We start from the raw sequence: 17,018 nt of genomic DNA, 5'->3' as shown, positions 1-17,018 counted from the left end.
AAAGGTTGGACTGGACATATCAAAGATTCTAAGCCAGGTATTTGATGGGATTGCTCTGATCTATGGGAGGCATGGTGGCGTCCCGAAGCTACTGCAAGAGAAACTAGGTCGTGAGATACCTTATGTACACCGTCTTAACCACCAACTACACTTAATGGTAGTACACGTAATGTCAGCAGAGACAGCGGTAGTGGACTTTTTTCATGTGTGTAATGCCCTCTACAAATTCTGCAGGAAGCTCACAATTGCTGTGCACTTTAAGGGTGTGCATCTTAAACGCCTTCTGGAACAGAGATGGATGGGACATCTTGCCACTGTGTCAGTCATTCTAAAATCCTTTAATGACATAACATCTCTTTTGACTGAGATTGACTCTGTGCCGGCCTATGGCGCAGAGATACGAATGGAGGCTGTGGGCCTGCTGCACGAGATAACCTAGCCCAGCTTTTTATTCATTGCCAAGTTAATGCACACAGTTCTTGCCCTACTGGACCCACCAAACAATCTTCTACAGAGAGAGGACACTGACTTGATGACAAGTTAAAATATCGTGGTTAGTGCAACAGCTTGTGTATGGAAACTCCGTTGTGACGAGGAGTTTAATAAGGTGTGGGACATGGCCACGGCTGCCAGAGCATCACTGAGACCCACGATCCCCAAACGGAGATACAAAGCGAACACGAATATGTTTGAGTACGTCATTATGGGAACTACAGAACACAGGGACGATGACGAAAAAAACAGAACTTCAGAGACTGTAGAGACAGTTCCTTCTGATTACTCCAATGCAGGACTGTACCGATTTGGTCTTCCATTTGATTTGAATTTATTTTAATCCCATTACAAATTAAATTGAATAATAATAAAAAAGTCATGGGTCAGGGTCAGGTGTCCAATCCAAGTGGGGTTGCATCAAAGCGGGACATCTTGGTAACTTGTCATCACCGCCAGCAGTTATAAAGTGGTAGTTATGTCTCATTAATTACATAAAACTCCAGGACACAAACGCCACACAAAACTACACAAAACAAGTCCTGGAGAGGGTCTGCAATCTCCGATTGCTCTTTTTCTTGTTTTATGATATCAAACTGCAGGTGCCTTCATTATGACGTCATAATTACATGTGAAGAATGCTCCATCCAATCAGCATGAAAAATTTTGAGGGTCCTCTCGGGCAAAATTGGTCGAGAAAAAAAAAAAAAAACATAATGTCATCAGTCACTGGTTTGGCAGTCATTAACAAAAAAAATTAAAAAAAAACATCTTCAAAAATCTTTTTCCCCAAAATGGCTGAACAGATCGAGGAGAAACTTTAGAGGAATGACCACTTATCCATGAGAAACAAAAACATCCCCACCTATGACATCATAGGCCACACAGTTTGGTAGCCATTTTGTATTTACCTTAAAATCTTTTAAAAATCTTCTTCGGAATGGCTGGAAAGATCGAGGGGAAACTTCACACGTTCCCCAAGCCTTGGGGATACCACGGTGTTTATGAATAATTAATAGTCACATGGTTTGACAGCCATATTGGATTGAAGGAAAATCTCTCTCTTGAACCACTGCATCAATCAATGTGAAATTTCAAAATTATGATGGAGTATGGATGGGGAATATATGCTTTAAATTTCAACTTGATCGGGTGCATGGTCTGGCAGCCAGAATTGTTTAATTTTTTGAATGTGTGGGTTTTTTTTTTGTTTTGAATAAGGCTCACTTGGGTTTGAGGGTAGAGTAGTAGCAGTGAGTCCTATCCAGGTTCCACCTGATGACTTCATCTTTGCTTTTTGCTTTTTCGGGTTCCTTTTGATGACTCCAATGCAGTACCTATTTTATTTGGTCTTCCATTTGATTTGAATTTCTTTTTTTCTTTTTCTCTTGCAAATTTGCCACCAGAAGAGTTGGCTCGCACCAAGTCCTTCTCAAGACTGTGTGGGGTAAGTATTCTATGAATACCATCTAGTTGCAGATAATTAATCAGACATAATCCATAACTATGTGTGTTTTGTAATCCTCTATGTTGCCTTTTGTGCACCCATCATTTTGACAGGCTTTTCTCTGAGTTCATCTAAATGTGGCATCATTGGTAGGGTGTGAACACTTTTGCAGGCCACTGTAACTTAAGGATTCAAGCATTCCACCGGAGAAGACGAGAGAGAAATAGACAAGACACAGAATATTTGACTGCAGCCCGTTGAGGTGCTGCAAATCCAACGGGGGTGTCACGTGTGTGCCCGAAGTGGCCAAAGGCAGGTGGGGGCGGGGAGACGTGGGTGAAGGTGGGGGGAGAGGAGGCTTGGCATGATACATGAAGCTGGGGCCATAGCACTGGACAAAAGAGAAGTGGATGGCATGATGATGGAGGTACTTGCTCCGTCTCCCTGTTCGGTCGGCCTGACATTGCTTCCATCCTCCTAACCCCAGTAGACATGACTGAACTCAACTGACTGTATGCACTCTCCGCTGGCCCTTTTATAACATCAGCTTGTGCCCTGCCCACTCTGTTCTCATTGGCCATTCAGGCACCACTCAAGCTGAAGCCAGACCCTTGTACTAATTACTTATTAATTATGTCCATTATTAATTACATAACACACCAGCATAAAAACACCACACAAACACCACACTAAACAAGTCCTGGCGAGGATCTGCAATCTCAAATTGCTCTATTTACCACTGCCACCTAAGGTGGACAGAGGTTATGTTTTATTGACGAGATACCTTCATTGGACTTGTTCGCGCTTCAAATTTTTTTTACATTTTTAAAATTTGAAACACAGAGTCAATGTGTTAAAATTGGAGTGTGGTTTCGAAAACAAAACTACCTTTCAATAGGCACCAAGTGGTGCAGCATTTCCGAGCATGTCATTCCTGAGAAGAGGGTCCATCAGTCATCCCATCTGCATTTGCCGATGGATGATAACTAAATAAAACGTTAACTTTTGAAAAGAGTCGAGTCCATTGGTGTCTTTCTCAGTTTTACTGAACGGGTATACATTGGAAACTAGAACGGGCACTCAGTAGAGCGCATACCTTCGCCAACACAACATTTTGCCCCCCCCCCCCCAGAAACCGTTGATTGTGAGGGTATTTAAATCCATACCACATCTGCCATCTCATATGTGTTATGATGGCTTAAAAACATTAAATTTCCTGCTGTTTGACACTGATTCACGTACATTGTACAATTTCTGTATGAACTCCCTGACCTTTTTGGGTGTTGGTGTCAAGTCAATCTGATGACAACTGGTCACATTATAAGAAATCAAATATTACACATCATAGGATAGGGAATTGAATTCTAAACATTTTGAATCTATTTACATGCAAATTGTATAAGAATTGACCGCGTTATGAGAATAAAGGTCGTTGACCCCCTTGACCTTTGACCCAAACCGCTAACAAAGGTAATGACATCATTGTGTCATATCATATATCACAAGATTGGGCATTGAATTCACAATATTTTGGCATTGGTTGCATGCAAATTGGATAAAAATCGACCGCACTATGGCAAAATGACGATTTTGACCTTTTCATGACCTCGACCTTGACGTTTGTACTCTTAATTTTGTAATTGGTATTAGAGTGTGGGGAACAGAACAGTCAACATTTTGGTGTTGGTTTCATGCAAATCGGATAAGAATTGACCGTGTTATGACTAAAACCGCACATTTTGCAATGTCGTGACCCCCCTGACCTTTGACTCCCAACCGCTAATAAGGGTTATTACGTCATTGTGCCATATCACATATCACAAGATGGGGCATTGAATTCTGAACATTTTGGCATTAGTTGCATGCAAATTGGATACAAATTGACCGTGCTATGGTAAAAAGACGATTTTGACCTTTTCATGACCTTGACCTTTGACCCGATCGCTCCCAAAATCTAATCAAATGGTCCTCGGATAATAACCAATCATCCCACCAAATTTGCTGCGATTCAGTTCAATACTTTTGGAGTTATGCGAATAACAAACAAACAAACACACATATTCACAAATAAATAAATAAATACACAGCGATCAAAACATAACCTTCGCAACAAAGTTTGCGAAGATAATGAAACTGTTGCATATTGTGAGACATGCGTAAATATGACAGGGGAGATGCTCGCAAGAATCATCTGGCACGTTTTAGTTTAGTCTCTCATGCCGATCCTATATCCACACCAAATTAACCTGTAAATTTAGTTCTCTTCTATGTACTTAGCACCATTGTTACCATTACCATAATTTTACTTACTTTCCACTTACACTCTAATTTTGGAATTCAGCCAGTGAACCAGCACACATTGCCTATACCATGTAATGTTGAATATCCACTAGCTAGATGCACACAGGATAACATTACATCCTCAGAAAAAGGATGGAATTAATTCTGAGATACAGCACCCCTGCAAGCACTGAATCACAAGGGCTATATTTGTTGAAATACAGCCATCCACATGGGGGATCAAACCTGGCCTAGATAGCTAAGTGGCGAGGATGGCATATGAAATATCCTGATTCTCCCAATGAATTGTTCAAAATGTGTGCAATCTTGTCATCACAATTTTCTCACGAGGGTGTATAATTAAATGATTCCTGTCTGAATGAGTAAGGCCATTTGACTTATCGTGATGCCTGTGCCTTAATGTATACTTCACTACCTTAACCGACCAGTTTACCGATATTGTAGACACTAATAACAAAAAGAAATGTCGACAAAACAGTGAAGTGAAAATAACAGCCAAGTTTTTTTGAATGTGTATGCAAAATAGTGTGGCTTGCTAAATATATCACGTGGAAAATGAAAAGACAAAGCTATATTTGACGGTGAATGCGGCACAATAGAAACAGGATAAACTTCCCCCCTACTTTTTCAGATTTCTTTTTTCTTAAAGCAGCAAAATTGCATATTCATCTTAAATTAATTGATTATCAACCTTCCACCCCCTACCTCTCATTTTAGAATACAAATGCCTTCATTTTTTTTTCTTCTGAACTTCTATCTACTTACCGAGGGCTTCGCCCACATCTCGATGTATGGGGATCAAATCTGGCTGAGATTTTTACCATTATTATAATTTTACTAAATTTCCCCCAGAACTCAGGCACATGTCTTATTTACTTACACTCTAACTCGGGCTGGCGCACCTGCCTCATACTTTGCTCAGGCCGGCGTGCGCACCTGCCTCATACATCTTGACGCCATGGAAACAAAGGAGCGTCAAACTCATTGGAATCTCCCGTGATGAAGCTGAGTTTCTGGGTCTGTTACTCTTGCATCGCAAATAGGTTGGTTGCCCTTTCCTTGTTCTGTCCCCCCCATTCCCCCCTCCCCCCTTAATCCCACCCAGGTTCCTGCAGGGCACACAAGGTCTGCTAGTAATGCTCTTATTAAATGCCAAAAACCCAGGCTCATTGCTCACCTCCTCTCATTTGTCCCTATTTTCTCTGACCTGTGGAACCAATTTCTTCAGGATGTTCAATCCCATTCTTCCCTCTGGGGCTTTAAGATGGTTGTTCACCACTATCTCGGGTCATTGCCTTTCCATGCTTATGATCTGTTTACCCATATTAACCTTCCCCAAGCCCACCCTTTTCTTTCCAGGTATTTTTTTATACACAGAGCCAAGGCTTGTGTAAGAGCTAGTACACTGAACAGATCAGGATGTAACAGGAAAAAAGGAACAGGAGAGATTGGGGAGGGGGGGCACCAACAGTGGAGTTGAAGGACAATATGGAGGGTGAAGCAGACAAACAATGGGTGTGGGAAGGAATTGGGAGGGGGCAGGAAAGGATGTATAGGGTGGACAGAATTAATAGAAAAGGAAACTCTCAGGAGGAAAAGAACTGAAAATTTTGAAGGAGAATGGATCGGGGTGGAGTACGGTGTGGGAGAAAGTGGGGGAGGGGTTAACGAGGGAAGAAAAGATCATGGTTTTGGATTGGGGTGAACAGCTGTCTTGAAGACCTAGAAGGGAAGAATGATGTTGAAGATAATGTGGAAGTTGCTTCCACTGGGGGGGGGGGGGGGAAGAAAAACGAATGAGTGGAGGTGAGCAGTGATCCTGGATTTAGGTAGTGTTATGGATCAATAATTAAATAATAGATACCACTTTATTGGAAAAGTTGTTGAGGTATATACTGTGGTAAAAGGCAGCAAATAAAATAAGTATTGCGGTTACTGTGGGAAACGGCACTCGTGCAGTCAGATGCACGTATATGTGGCGCTGGGTAGAGTACAGGAACGTCAGCTAGTAGTATGTGGGGACTAATGTTCAACAAATCACTCTGTACCGAGTTGCGTTTCGGCTAATGTGTCCGAGTAATGTAACAACTATACTCTCACAAGAAAGAGGAGCAGACTGAGGGAAAATTACTATGGGACATGCTGATCTGGGCCACATACAAGCACATCTACAGAGACAAGGCATGCAGACACTTCGATGCCAGGCCTCATTGACCTTGTGACACATGACCATAAATTCGCCAACCAAGTGTCAAAAAAGGAGAACACGATGTGAGCCAGTGAGAAGCAACAGCTGGGTGTGCGGCACATCCAAACTGAATTTCATTAAAAAAAAAACTGGGTTCAAACAGCAAAGAGGGTATTGAGAGTGTTGCATGCAAACCACGACTGGTGGTGCAGCTCCTAATGAACCAGTTGTATCTCTGCGGATGCTGGTCGATCTTATCTGCTGGACAGGTTGGGTTATCGATGAACCCACTACATTGCTGGAGCCTTGGAGATGACATCCAAGTAGGCAATTTGTCTCTGGTCATATCACAAAGGGCAAAGGGCCTGAGTTCTTCTTCCTCACTTCACTGCTCCTCCACTCAACGTCTTAATTCCTCCAGCACTATCTGTTTAGTTTTCCCATTACAATAGCCGATTTGACGTCACTGAGCTAGGAGGTAATCGATGTATGGCTGTAGTCAGAACAATGGCTGCATTGTGAGCTATGTGCACTACATCGTGAAGCAGTCTTTGGCCGGTGGCTTTCTGATGAACATCGTCTGTGGCAAGAACTTGGTCCACGCTCCTGACTTAGGGAAGGAGCACTCATGTTTGAAGGTACATAGTTAAGAACATCGTCTTTCAAATGTTGAGGGATACGTCTATTCCTTTCAGCTCGGGAAGACACTGGTAATTCATTGCCAATGCTGATGATGGCCGGGTGTGGTAATTTGGTGGCTGATACGGAGACAGCAGGGATGTTGCTCGTGGCAGTGGAACCAGACAAATGGGTTCATGACACTAGTGGTTAAAGGACTAACTGGAATAATGTCACTGTTATTGTCTGCTGTTTGAGTACTGCCAGCAATCAGGGTGTCGGCGATATTCTCGTCCACGATTTCCTTGTTTAGCCGTTCGGTAATCCGGCTCGAAGGACCATGGAAATGAAAAGTATCCTATGGTAAGGATAAAAGTATCCTATGGTATTCTGGAATCCTATGGTGAGGCTAACTAGTATGGAGGATAATCGAGAACAGTCGAGAACAAGTGCCGTGATCAAACTGTTTGGATAAGACGAGACATCGAGACTCCTTTTATGCACAATGGTTTAATAAAGCAAAGGCAAAGATGGCAAAACAGTCTCGCTAACATGAGCAAGGAGCAGGAAGTCCCCTCCCTTTCCGGTGGAAAAATTAAATTGTAAGAAAAAGAGGTAAGAATTACAGGCTTGCACTACACCAACATGGCATGAAAACAGTTATGAGCACAGAAGTAAAACATATAGGAAAAGCAGTAAAGACTTTCTAACAGTCGTAATCCTACCTCTCCCCTTGATCTCATTCTTCCCCATGCCAAGTCTTCCTACAAGTGTCCCTCTACTTTGTTGTTGAGGTGTTTCCCCCTTCCCACTGTGTTCTACTTGTTACCTCCATCACCAAAGGTGGAAGGAGGTTATGATTTCACCCCTGTCTGTCTGTTTGTTTGTCTGTCTGTAGTTTGTTTGTGTGTTGAAAGTTGTCGATGGATCCGGATGAAATTTGGTGGACACGTTGGGTGTGTGACAAGGACAAACCGATTCGATTTTGGTAAAGATCCGTATCCGGACAAGAGAATTACTTCATTTTCAGTGATTCTTCACCATTGAGAGATAGGGCCAAAAACGATATCTCGCACGATATCTCAAAAATGTATTGGGCCCGATATGTCGTTGTGGATGAGGCATTGCAGGGTGGAGGTATGCGCTCTACCAAGTGCCCTTATGGTTTTATGTTCTGCTCGGTTCTGTGTACAACAGTTCCAGCTCTTCCATGAGCTTCGACTTTGTATACACCAAGATTACATTTCAAACAATGGGCCACGTGAGTTATAATTAGTTCTTGTTAAATATGAACTTGGATAATATGATATTAGGTCAAGACTTTGTCAGTTCGGCATTTGGCTTGACCCAGCCTCTGCTTCCTTTAAAAGTTTACGTTCTCTTCCCCCCTGCACTTATAGCCCATCGCTGTTTTGGAAGCCACCGAATCAAGCTCTCAGGAACTCATGTTGGACATGTGAGAGTACATTTCATTCCTTCTGGGGATTCTTTGCGATTGTAATACAGCCATCTTCCTGTTACCATGACATTGGTTCCTTGATGTGAACCATTAATCCACTTTGGCAGAAATGTGAGGGTTTTGAGAGTTTTGTTTCGATCAAGTACTGTACAGTACTATAAATGTTCGCTCCATCTGGTCTGAGTTAGAAAATACAATAAAAATTAAACTGCTGCTAAGCTGAATTTTTTAGTATATCTAAATAGGGGCGATCTGTTTATAATGTACACATAAAAGGCAGGGCAGGGAGGGGGGACTCAGGGATACGCATGCAAGGCCATCTCCAGCTATCTGGGTCATGATCTTCCAGTTTCTTCTGCATTTCTCTTTCCGACTGCACCCCAGGCCATATCCCCATCGATGTAATTATTGCTGGTAAAGAAAAACTCTTTTTCATTCATTTTTTTTTTAACATGTGCTTACCGCACCGTTCATTGTACCTCAAAATGCAGCAGCTGAATCTGTCTCTCATTCCTTCAATATCGATGAGGAAGCACCTTCACTGTTTGATACATTTGGTTTCGAGCATTATTCTACTATACTGTTGTGCTCATAAAGCGACCCGAGTGTGTTGCGAATTAGCGACGAGAAACACTGAACATAGATGTTATTCAATTGATTGTGATGCGAAAAGCCAACTGTGTGGCATTTTTTGGTGGAAGGCATTCCACTTGTGGCATTGAGATATTTTTAGCATGGGTAAAAGGTGGAAGCAACAGTATTACCATTTTCCAAATGCTATATTGAGTGCAAAGTCCCCCACTGTCTTCTCAATTGAAGCCATGCGTGGAGCTTGCCCACTTGCGCAACGTGATTGCTGCTTCTCCACTGATGAGAAAAAGTTTTGTTTTAAAACATGTGCGGACACTTCTTTTATCGTCAAGATGGAAAGTTTGCACCATTTTTGGTGTGGCAAAGAGAAAGCGTTTTTGAGAATGAACCATAATGCTCCGACTTTAATGTATCGTGCTGTTGTTCCCAAATGAGGAAGTGTTCTTTTTCTTTAAAAAAGGAAAAAAGGAATATGGTTGTGGCAAAACTTTGCGATATGATCAGTTACGTTGGACATCTTGGAAATTTTAGTTTGCCATTTCAACTCGGTCTCAACATGGTACGTCCTGCTGATAATTTGGCTGAACCAAAAAGGTGGATTTGATGTTTTGTGTGACAAGAACAGAGTTGAACCACATACATCATACAATAAGACACCACATCCTGCATAAACCCCACCTCAGTCGAATGGTGTTGCGTGCAATGAAAGAGGATCCCAAAACAAAAAAAAATTAAAGAAATACACAAAAACACAAAGCAAATAGAGAGCATCAACAAATGGACACATGATACATGTTGTGGTGCAAGATACAAAATGTGAAGTTCACAAAGGAATGTATCGTGGACGCCTCGCTCGAGGAAACATTTGTGGTTAACAAGAGGGAAAACGTGTGCACAAGTCCAGGCATGACAAGCATTCAGAAAGCAGTCACCAATATGACATCTAAAGCAATGTTCCTCCCAAGCCAATGTAAAAACACATTGTGAAACTGTACTACTCATTTTATAATTCAATAAACATTAATCGTATCCATTATATTGACCGCTCTTGCAAGACTTTAACGTCAGAGAGCACAACGCTTACGGATGATTATAAGGTGGCAGGAAACAAAATAATGAGGTGGAACGAGCCAGGTTACAACGTCAAACAGATCACAGATATGAAGATGGGTTGACACAAGATAGCAGCGAGCCCTTATCTTTAGGCCTCCGGGGAAAGGTCTTAAAACATAAATGGAAGCAACGAAAGGATGCAGAAATGAGAAAAATAAAAGAAGGAATGAGGTTGAACTGCAAGCACAAACACAGGGAGACTGCCAATGCAAGAAGTGAATCAACCAGACTCGGTGGTGGAGTGGTTCGCGAGTCCGCTCTGAGTCTGGAGAGGATGGTGGTTCGAACCCCGGCCGAGTTATACCAAAGACGTCCACGAGCCTCGACTATATATACAAAAGAAAAGAAAAAGACCTCAGCCTGAAGAGGAATTGACAGTGATGACACAAAGTAAGAGTGAAGGAAGCATGAGAGGCCGAAGTCTTCCTGTAAAGACACAGATCTCTATGCTGATCGGTGAAGTTGATCACCACTCTGAATGAATGTGCTTCCTTCGTCGGAAACAACGTGCCAGAAATGTGTGTAGTCTACCGCAAATCATAACATTTATTCAAATAAAATGCATGAGCCCACCCTTTAACAGGTGAGAAACAGCATGACACAGGAAGTATACAAAACACAAAGCAACCTTGACTGGCAACGAAGGCAAATATGCAACACTGGAGACAGAAAGGACCTGAAAATATAAGCAAAGGCACAAGAATAAACGAGAACATAAAGAACAGAGATAGAAAACATGAAACAGCTCGTGCATATCATTAGCACAACAAGTGGATCAACAAATTACTCAGAAGGTTTCATTCAAATGAGAGAAGCTTTGAGGAAAATAAACACATTTTTAAAGGGTTTGAGGTGGAGATCTGCACAGGGCAGTACCGTGAATCACCACTCAAAAAGGGGGCAGTGTGAGAGTAGGAAAGAGGAGTAGGTGAAACATCGGGTGTGGGGGGAGGAGGAAGGTTGGGAGGAACAGGCAGATAACTGACCCAAGAAGAAGAAGCGTGCGCTGCGGGAAGCTGAACTGTGCCAGGCTTTGGCTGTTTGCGGTCTGTTCAACGCCCACCACAGTATAACCTCGCCGCTTCATCTCAAACAGGTAATCAGTCAGACGGTGAACTTTAACCTGAAAACGGAGATGAACTTAGGGGGCATACTCTCTGATGCAACACCAAATTGTATCATACAGCTCATAACTTGAGAAAAAAAAAAAACGTTTCACAAACAAAAGTACTTCAAAAAAGGAAAGCCCGATTACGCCTGTTTGTAGGAAAGCTCAAGTTTTACCATCAACGGTATCTGAGTAACCTCAAAGCACTACCACAGGTTGTTGTTTATCAATAATGTGTGCCAATATGCTGGGAGATGGCACGAGGAGAAATTGAGGTAGTGATCAGTACGTGTTGACTTGTCCACCCAAGCTCTTCTTTTTTTTGTAAACCTTGTCGAGGCTCGTATGAGAGCGAACACACAACGCACAGCAAGGGGAGCATGGGACAGGAGGGGTGGGAGAGGGAAGGACAAAACGGTGGGGAACAGAGACATTAGATCTGTGGAAGGGAGAGGGATGGGGCGGGGAACATGGGGAATACAAGATGGACATTACAGGGACTTTCAGGAAGGAAAGCATGGAATTGAAGGAGGTGGGCTTGGGTGGATTATCGGGGGTAGAAAAAATCGAGGATTTGGATGGGGGATAATAAGAGGTGGTGGTGAATAACTGTTTTGAAGGCCTGGAGGGAAGAATGGGATTGAATAGAGTGAGGGAGTTTATTCCAAAGGAGGGGAAAAAGAGGAATGAAAGAACCAACATGACTTATTCTTCTTGCTTGGCTGCCAGGTCGTTATCATTTTGTTGGGCCGTGACTATGCCGCTGATGCTGTGACCTCACACCATTACACTGGTACTCATTTTACCGACCTCGGAAGGATGACAGGCTGAATCAACATCATCTGGTGTTAATTCAGCTGACAACGTGGCTCAAACTCAGGACCTGAAGATCCCAAGCCAGTCACCCAAACCACGAAGCTAACACCAGGCTTGACATGACTTCATGTTATATTAATATCTCCAGAAAAGCTGATGATATCATTTAGATTTCGTAAGTATATTGATGACTTCCGTCCTCCGTTTGTTTGTGTGTTTGTAGGCACGATAACTCGAGAACGGAAGAAGCTACCAATGTCAAATTACACCAGGTGATTCAGGAGGGAGATGGCTTGTGCTGATTAGATTTTGGTCAAAATCGGTCAAAGGTCAAGGTCACAGTGAGGTCAAACATTTGATTTTTGATGGTTTGGTACAGAATCATCGTAGAAACTTCTGGTTTGCGTCGCGACCTTCTCTAGAGACAGCTTTTATTAGACAAGGTCAGAGGTCAAGTTGACGATTTCATAATACCAGTCTATGACTGCTTGTTTATCCTTCAAAATTTATTGTTGCATTTCTACTTCTTCCCAAGATTTTCTTTCCACTTCTCTGATTGAGAATTTGCACCTGGATCCAGGTTGTTCACCCCATGTCCTCCCCTTGCCGTTATTATTCCCCACATCCCTTATACCTCCAAGTCTCTCTATTTTGTCCCTCAACCCTGCTGTTGGTGTGCCCCCTCTCCCTCTCTACAGTACTGTTCCTTTCGTTCCATTACATCCTTATCAGTTGAGTGTTCTTGCTCCTCCATGAACCTCCACTTTGAAATTAATTTGGATGAAAGTGTGTTGTTGTTTTTTGTACACAAAGGCTACCTTTGTCTTGAAGAGAGCAAGTCTGTGCAAAAATGACATGTTCATTTTGTTCATTAACGGCCACAATTATTCATACATTCTCGTGACCTCACTCGGGAAAGATTTTTGGCCTGTCTTTAACGAACCGGCTTGCCTGGTCTGATGTTCAACTGAGCAAGTTGAACCTGGAATTTGGCCAAATTTGAGGACTATGCCCCGATTTGAGGATGACATCCAGACAGTACCCATCGGGAAAGTTTGCGATGAAAAGACAAGTTCTCAAACTGGCTTTAAAACGGGCAGTAGTGGAATGGGGATTAGAGTTGAGGGATGGAGTGAAAAGTCAAGGGATATATGGTTTCACTGGTGGGAATTACAATCAGGCAACATGTGCCAGTCCAAGTATATATAACATTATCAACAGGCAGCTCTGCTCTCACACCTCCTCCACACATGCACCGAGTGCTAATTATGCTGGCTGCAGATTGTGAACAGATGATGTACTTGTTCATAATCTGTGATTCTATTTGCAAGTCATCGCTTGCCATACACAACTTTTGATGCCTGGTTGAGTTTGGCTGTTTGTTCTTGAAAGCCCCACAAAGGTCAAGCTGTCCTCCTTCGCTCAACTTATCAAAGATTACACTCTACAGTCAGAGAAGAGCACAACCCAGCAAACGGTAAACTGCAGTCAATGAAGAGTCACATAAATAAAGTTACCTCCTTGATGTGGATCCACTGTTCTGCGGTTACACTCAATGATTGAAAATGTTTATCTGCCAAATGCTGCAAGTTCCCAATCACGAATGAAGAGACGCCAAATATCTCACATGTTCGGCAGAGACCTGCACATATAAAACAGCAAAAGGAAGTTTATGGTTATATCTTTTGGACAAATTTTTTTTGTTTTGCACAATTTCGAGGCTCGTATGAGAGCTAACACAGAACGTACAAGAAGGGGGACATGAGACAAGACGGGTGGGAGAGAGAAGAACAAAACAGCGGGTAACAGAGCCATTAGATCTGTGGAAGGGAGAGGGATAGGGCGGGGGACACTACAGGGACTTTCGGGAAGGAAAGCAGGAAATTTGAAGGTGATGCGTTTGGGGTGCATTAACAGGGGTAGAAAAGATCATGGTTTTGGATAGGGGAAGATAAGAGGTGGTGGTGAACAGCTGTTTTAAAGACTTGGAGAGAAGAGTGGGATTGAAGATAGTGTGGGAGGTTGTTCCAAAGGCGGGAAAAAAAAAGAGGACTGAAAGAGTGAAGGTGAGCAGTGATTCTTGATTCTTGGGGGGGGGGGGGTGAGACCGGAGAGGAGATGGTAGAAGACACAAAGAAATTTGGATGAAAGGGCAAGGTGCCAGATCATATCGAGCAGGGCAGGGTGCCAGATCATATCGATACCTGCGGTGAGAGTGAGAGTGGGAGACCCAAAGATTCAGTCTCATCACGGGAGACACCAATGATTTTACTAAAGCAACGCCCACAATAAACGCTATGGCTGTAGTGGTTCCTATAGTCTGAACGACAGTTCCCGTATGTGGGTATAGACTGACTACTTCAATATGTCAGCCGGGAGGATCCCCTGCTCAATGAGCATGTCTCTTGTGGCCATAGCCGCCACGACGTCGAGAACTACAAGGCTGACGTCGCAGCCCGTGAAATCAAGTTGTAGGGCATGCCCCTTGAAGATCATTTTGCCAAGGTAGGCGTACCCAATAGCCAGGCCGTTAACAACTGCAAGATGGTTGGCTTCATTAGCCAGCATTTTACTGTCGGTGATTCGAGTCATGTTCCAGTGGTGCAATAATGTCAGCAACAATCAATGCAAATAAGGGGGGTCTGGTTTGTTCAATTGTTTTTCACTGCTTAGTACCTTTGGTTCATTCCAACCCTCCTTGCAGTAAAAGCGTGCAGTGTAGTTTACTCGAACCGCAATGCCCAAGCCACCAACCAAGATATAAGGTGTCCAGATTCCAACTGCGGCAGCGGTTCTGCCTGCTGCTGCAGCTCCTTCAGAGGCGCTGGAACTGTGGGAACCACAACCACTGCACCGGTCGCTGGAACCACTTCTGGAACAGCTACCGCAAATGCCATGCTTGCCTTTGTCTCCCGAAGATGGGTGAGGAGTTGCTCCTTGTTTGCCTTGCGCACTGCAGCTCCTTTCTGCCCAGCTGTTGCCCTTTTAGGATCTTTTGAGGTTGGGGCAGCTGTGGGAGCTGCTGTCACTGTTGTCAGAACCTGTTCTGCAGTCGGTGCTGGCGCTGCTGGGACAGCTACTGCTGCTGCCGGTTGCTCCATCTCCATATTCTGTAATGCGCTCTGCAATATGCAGTAGTTCCGGCGTACTGTACTCTGTATTAACATCTGTCTTTCTTTTAAATTAACAGTGCTTCAGGGTTGTTAAGGAAATGGTGAGTGGGGCAAGGTACATGCCGTAGAAGTGGTATTGCCCGCAGGTGGCAATTCGAAGGACATGTTCCACAACGGGGTCTTCTTCCAGGTCTGCATCTAGGTTTGGTTGGGTTTCGGGTGGGATGGGTAACAGCATACCAGCTGCCGTTGCATATACCTGGAGCACCGTAGTCCCGAGGGACTTTGTTAATGCAGCCCCAGGCCGAGCTTCATCACGAGCATATAGCTTGTTGATCTCTTACTCAGGCATCCCTTCAATCTATTCAACAGACAGGGAGTGCCCCACATACTTATCGGCGTGCACCCCCACCAGAGGCTACAGCAGCCAACCTGGCATGTTTCTCCTCTGCGCTTGCAGTGGTAGTTGTTCCAGCTGCACCACTCGTGGTAGTGTCATGTACTGCACCGCTCATCGTAGATGTAGCAGTTCCCACCAAATTCGGAACTGAACTTGGTGCTGTCGGAGATTGCGCGGCGTCGTTGGCCAGTATGTGGTCAATGAATTTATGGCAGTCGATCTTTTGCCATAATATGTACGGTAGAACCTGGTGCCTGTCAAAAATACTCATATACTCCCCACACCAACACACCCGAAATGATGAACTGAAGGCCTATGTTGAAATAAGAACACAACATGTTTACCGCTAAGAGCAATGCTACAGAACAATATAAGCAGTGGACTGATCAGTCTTCAGCAGGAGCTTCTTTTCTGCTAGTAGTTGGTGCACCCTGGCTCGCTCTTCTTGAGTTGGAATTATGTCATTCTCGTGGAGGCATTCTTTGAACAAGTCACGGTCTTTGCAGTGGAACAATGCAACCCATCGTGTATGATACCGGAGCTCCTTGAGGACTGAGTTGCACTCTTGTGTGAGAACCCATCCAAACTGCCCAGAGTGGCGGCCCGAGAATGCCAACATCGTGTTGCAGTTCTGTGAAGCCAGCACTCCCCCGAAGCAATGGCACCCAAAATATTGTGGTCCCGAGACAGATATTTCATTAGTATTGGTTCAGTTAGCCCTTTCATAATGTCTAGTGGGTATATGAGACAAGATGCGTTGTGAAGAGCATTTAGTTCTTTCATATATGATATTTTACTTTATTTCACACACGACCTCTCCTTCACGCATGCATGCACGTCACAGACGGCACAGTGCTGCTTGTGGAGGACCTCATTAGCATATGCGCAACATTTCTCCGTTAAAACTGTGCGCCATTCACCAACGGACATTTCACCTCAGACCCTCACCACGATGCTCCAACCTTCGTACAAATCCCCATAACACCTACGAAAAATCCCCACTGTAACCTACGCTCGACCTCCTCATCACAACCGCATCAATTGCTCCCGATGCTTCAATGTCCTTACAACGAACACCATCATGCTTCCCTGACCTCACTACAACTGCTACGAAGCTCCGCAACCACAATCAGTTCCCCGGACACTCACCAGAGTCCTTTGGGATGCCGGGGAATGGAGGATATTACGAGTCGGAACATATTGGCGTGTACCTCGAAGTGGAAATATGCGCTGGGGTCCGTTCAATGTCATATGGGGAGTCCTGGTGATCTGCTAAATAACGACCCTCGATTGGAGCCAAGTGCACGTTCATGGCCAGAGAGCACTCCCAAAAACCTGCACCCCAAGTAAATCCTGGAGCTCTGTTGCGTGG

General features: G+C 43.9%; 1 protein-coding gene across 7 annotated transcripts in view; it reads right to left on the bottom strand.

Annotated features, from left to right (window-relative positions):
- TARBP1 (tRNA guanosine 2 -O-methyltransferase TARBP1) overlaps positions 1-17,018 on the bottom strand; it is a 252,721-nt gene that overhangs the window by 15,692 nt on the left and 220,011 nt on the right. For 4 of the 7 annotated variants that reach the window (XM_085887174.1, XM_085887179.1, XM_085887177.1 and 1 more), the window contains 2 exons: positions 13,651-13,775; positions 11,196-11,332 (listed from right to left, as the gene is read on the bottom strand). In XM_085887174.1, coding sequence (XP_085743300.1) covers positions 11,196-11,332; positions 13,651-13,775 — 262 coding nt within the window. Of the gene's footprint in view, positions 1-11,195; positions 11,333-13,650; positions 13,776-17,018 lie in introns of those variants that run through there. The other 3 variants (XR_015059772.1, XM_085887178.1, XR_015059771.1) reach the window with 2 other exon arrangements.

Source organism: Eptatretus burgeri, chromosome 7 (assembly GCF_056783735.1).
Source record: "Eptatretus burgeri isolate ZD-2024b chromosome 7, Ebu_testis_v1, whole genome shotgun sequence".
NCBI classification, from domain to species: Eukaryota; Metazoa; Chordata; class Myxini; order Myxiniformes; family Myxinidae; genus Eptatretus; species Eptatretus burgeri.
This window is presented reverse-complemented; position numbering and strand designations above follow the sequence as displayed.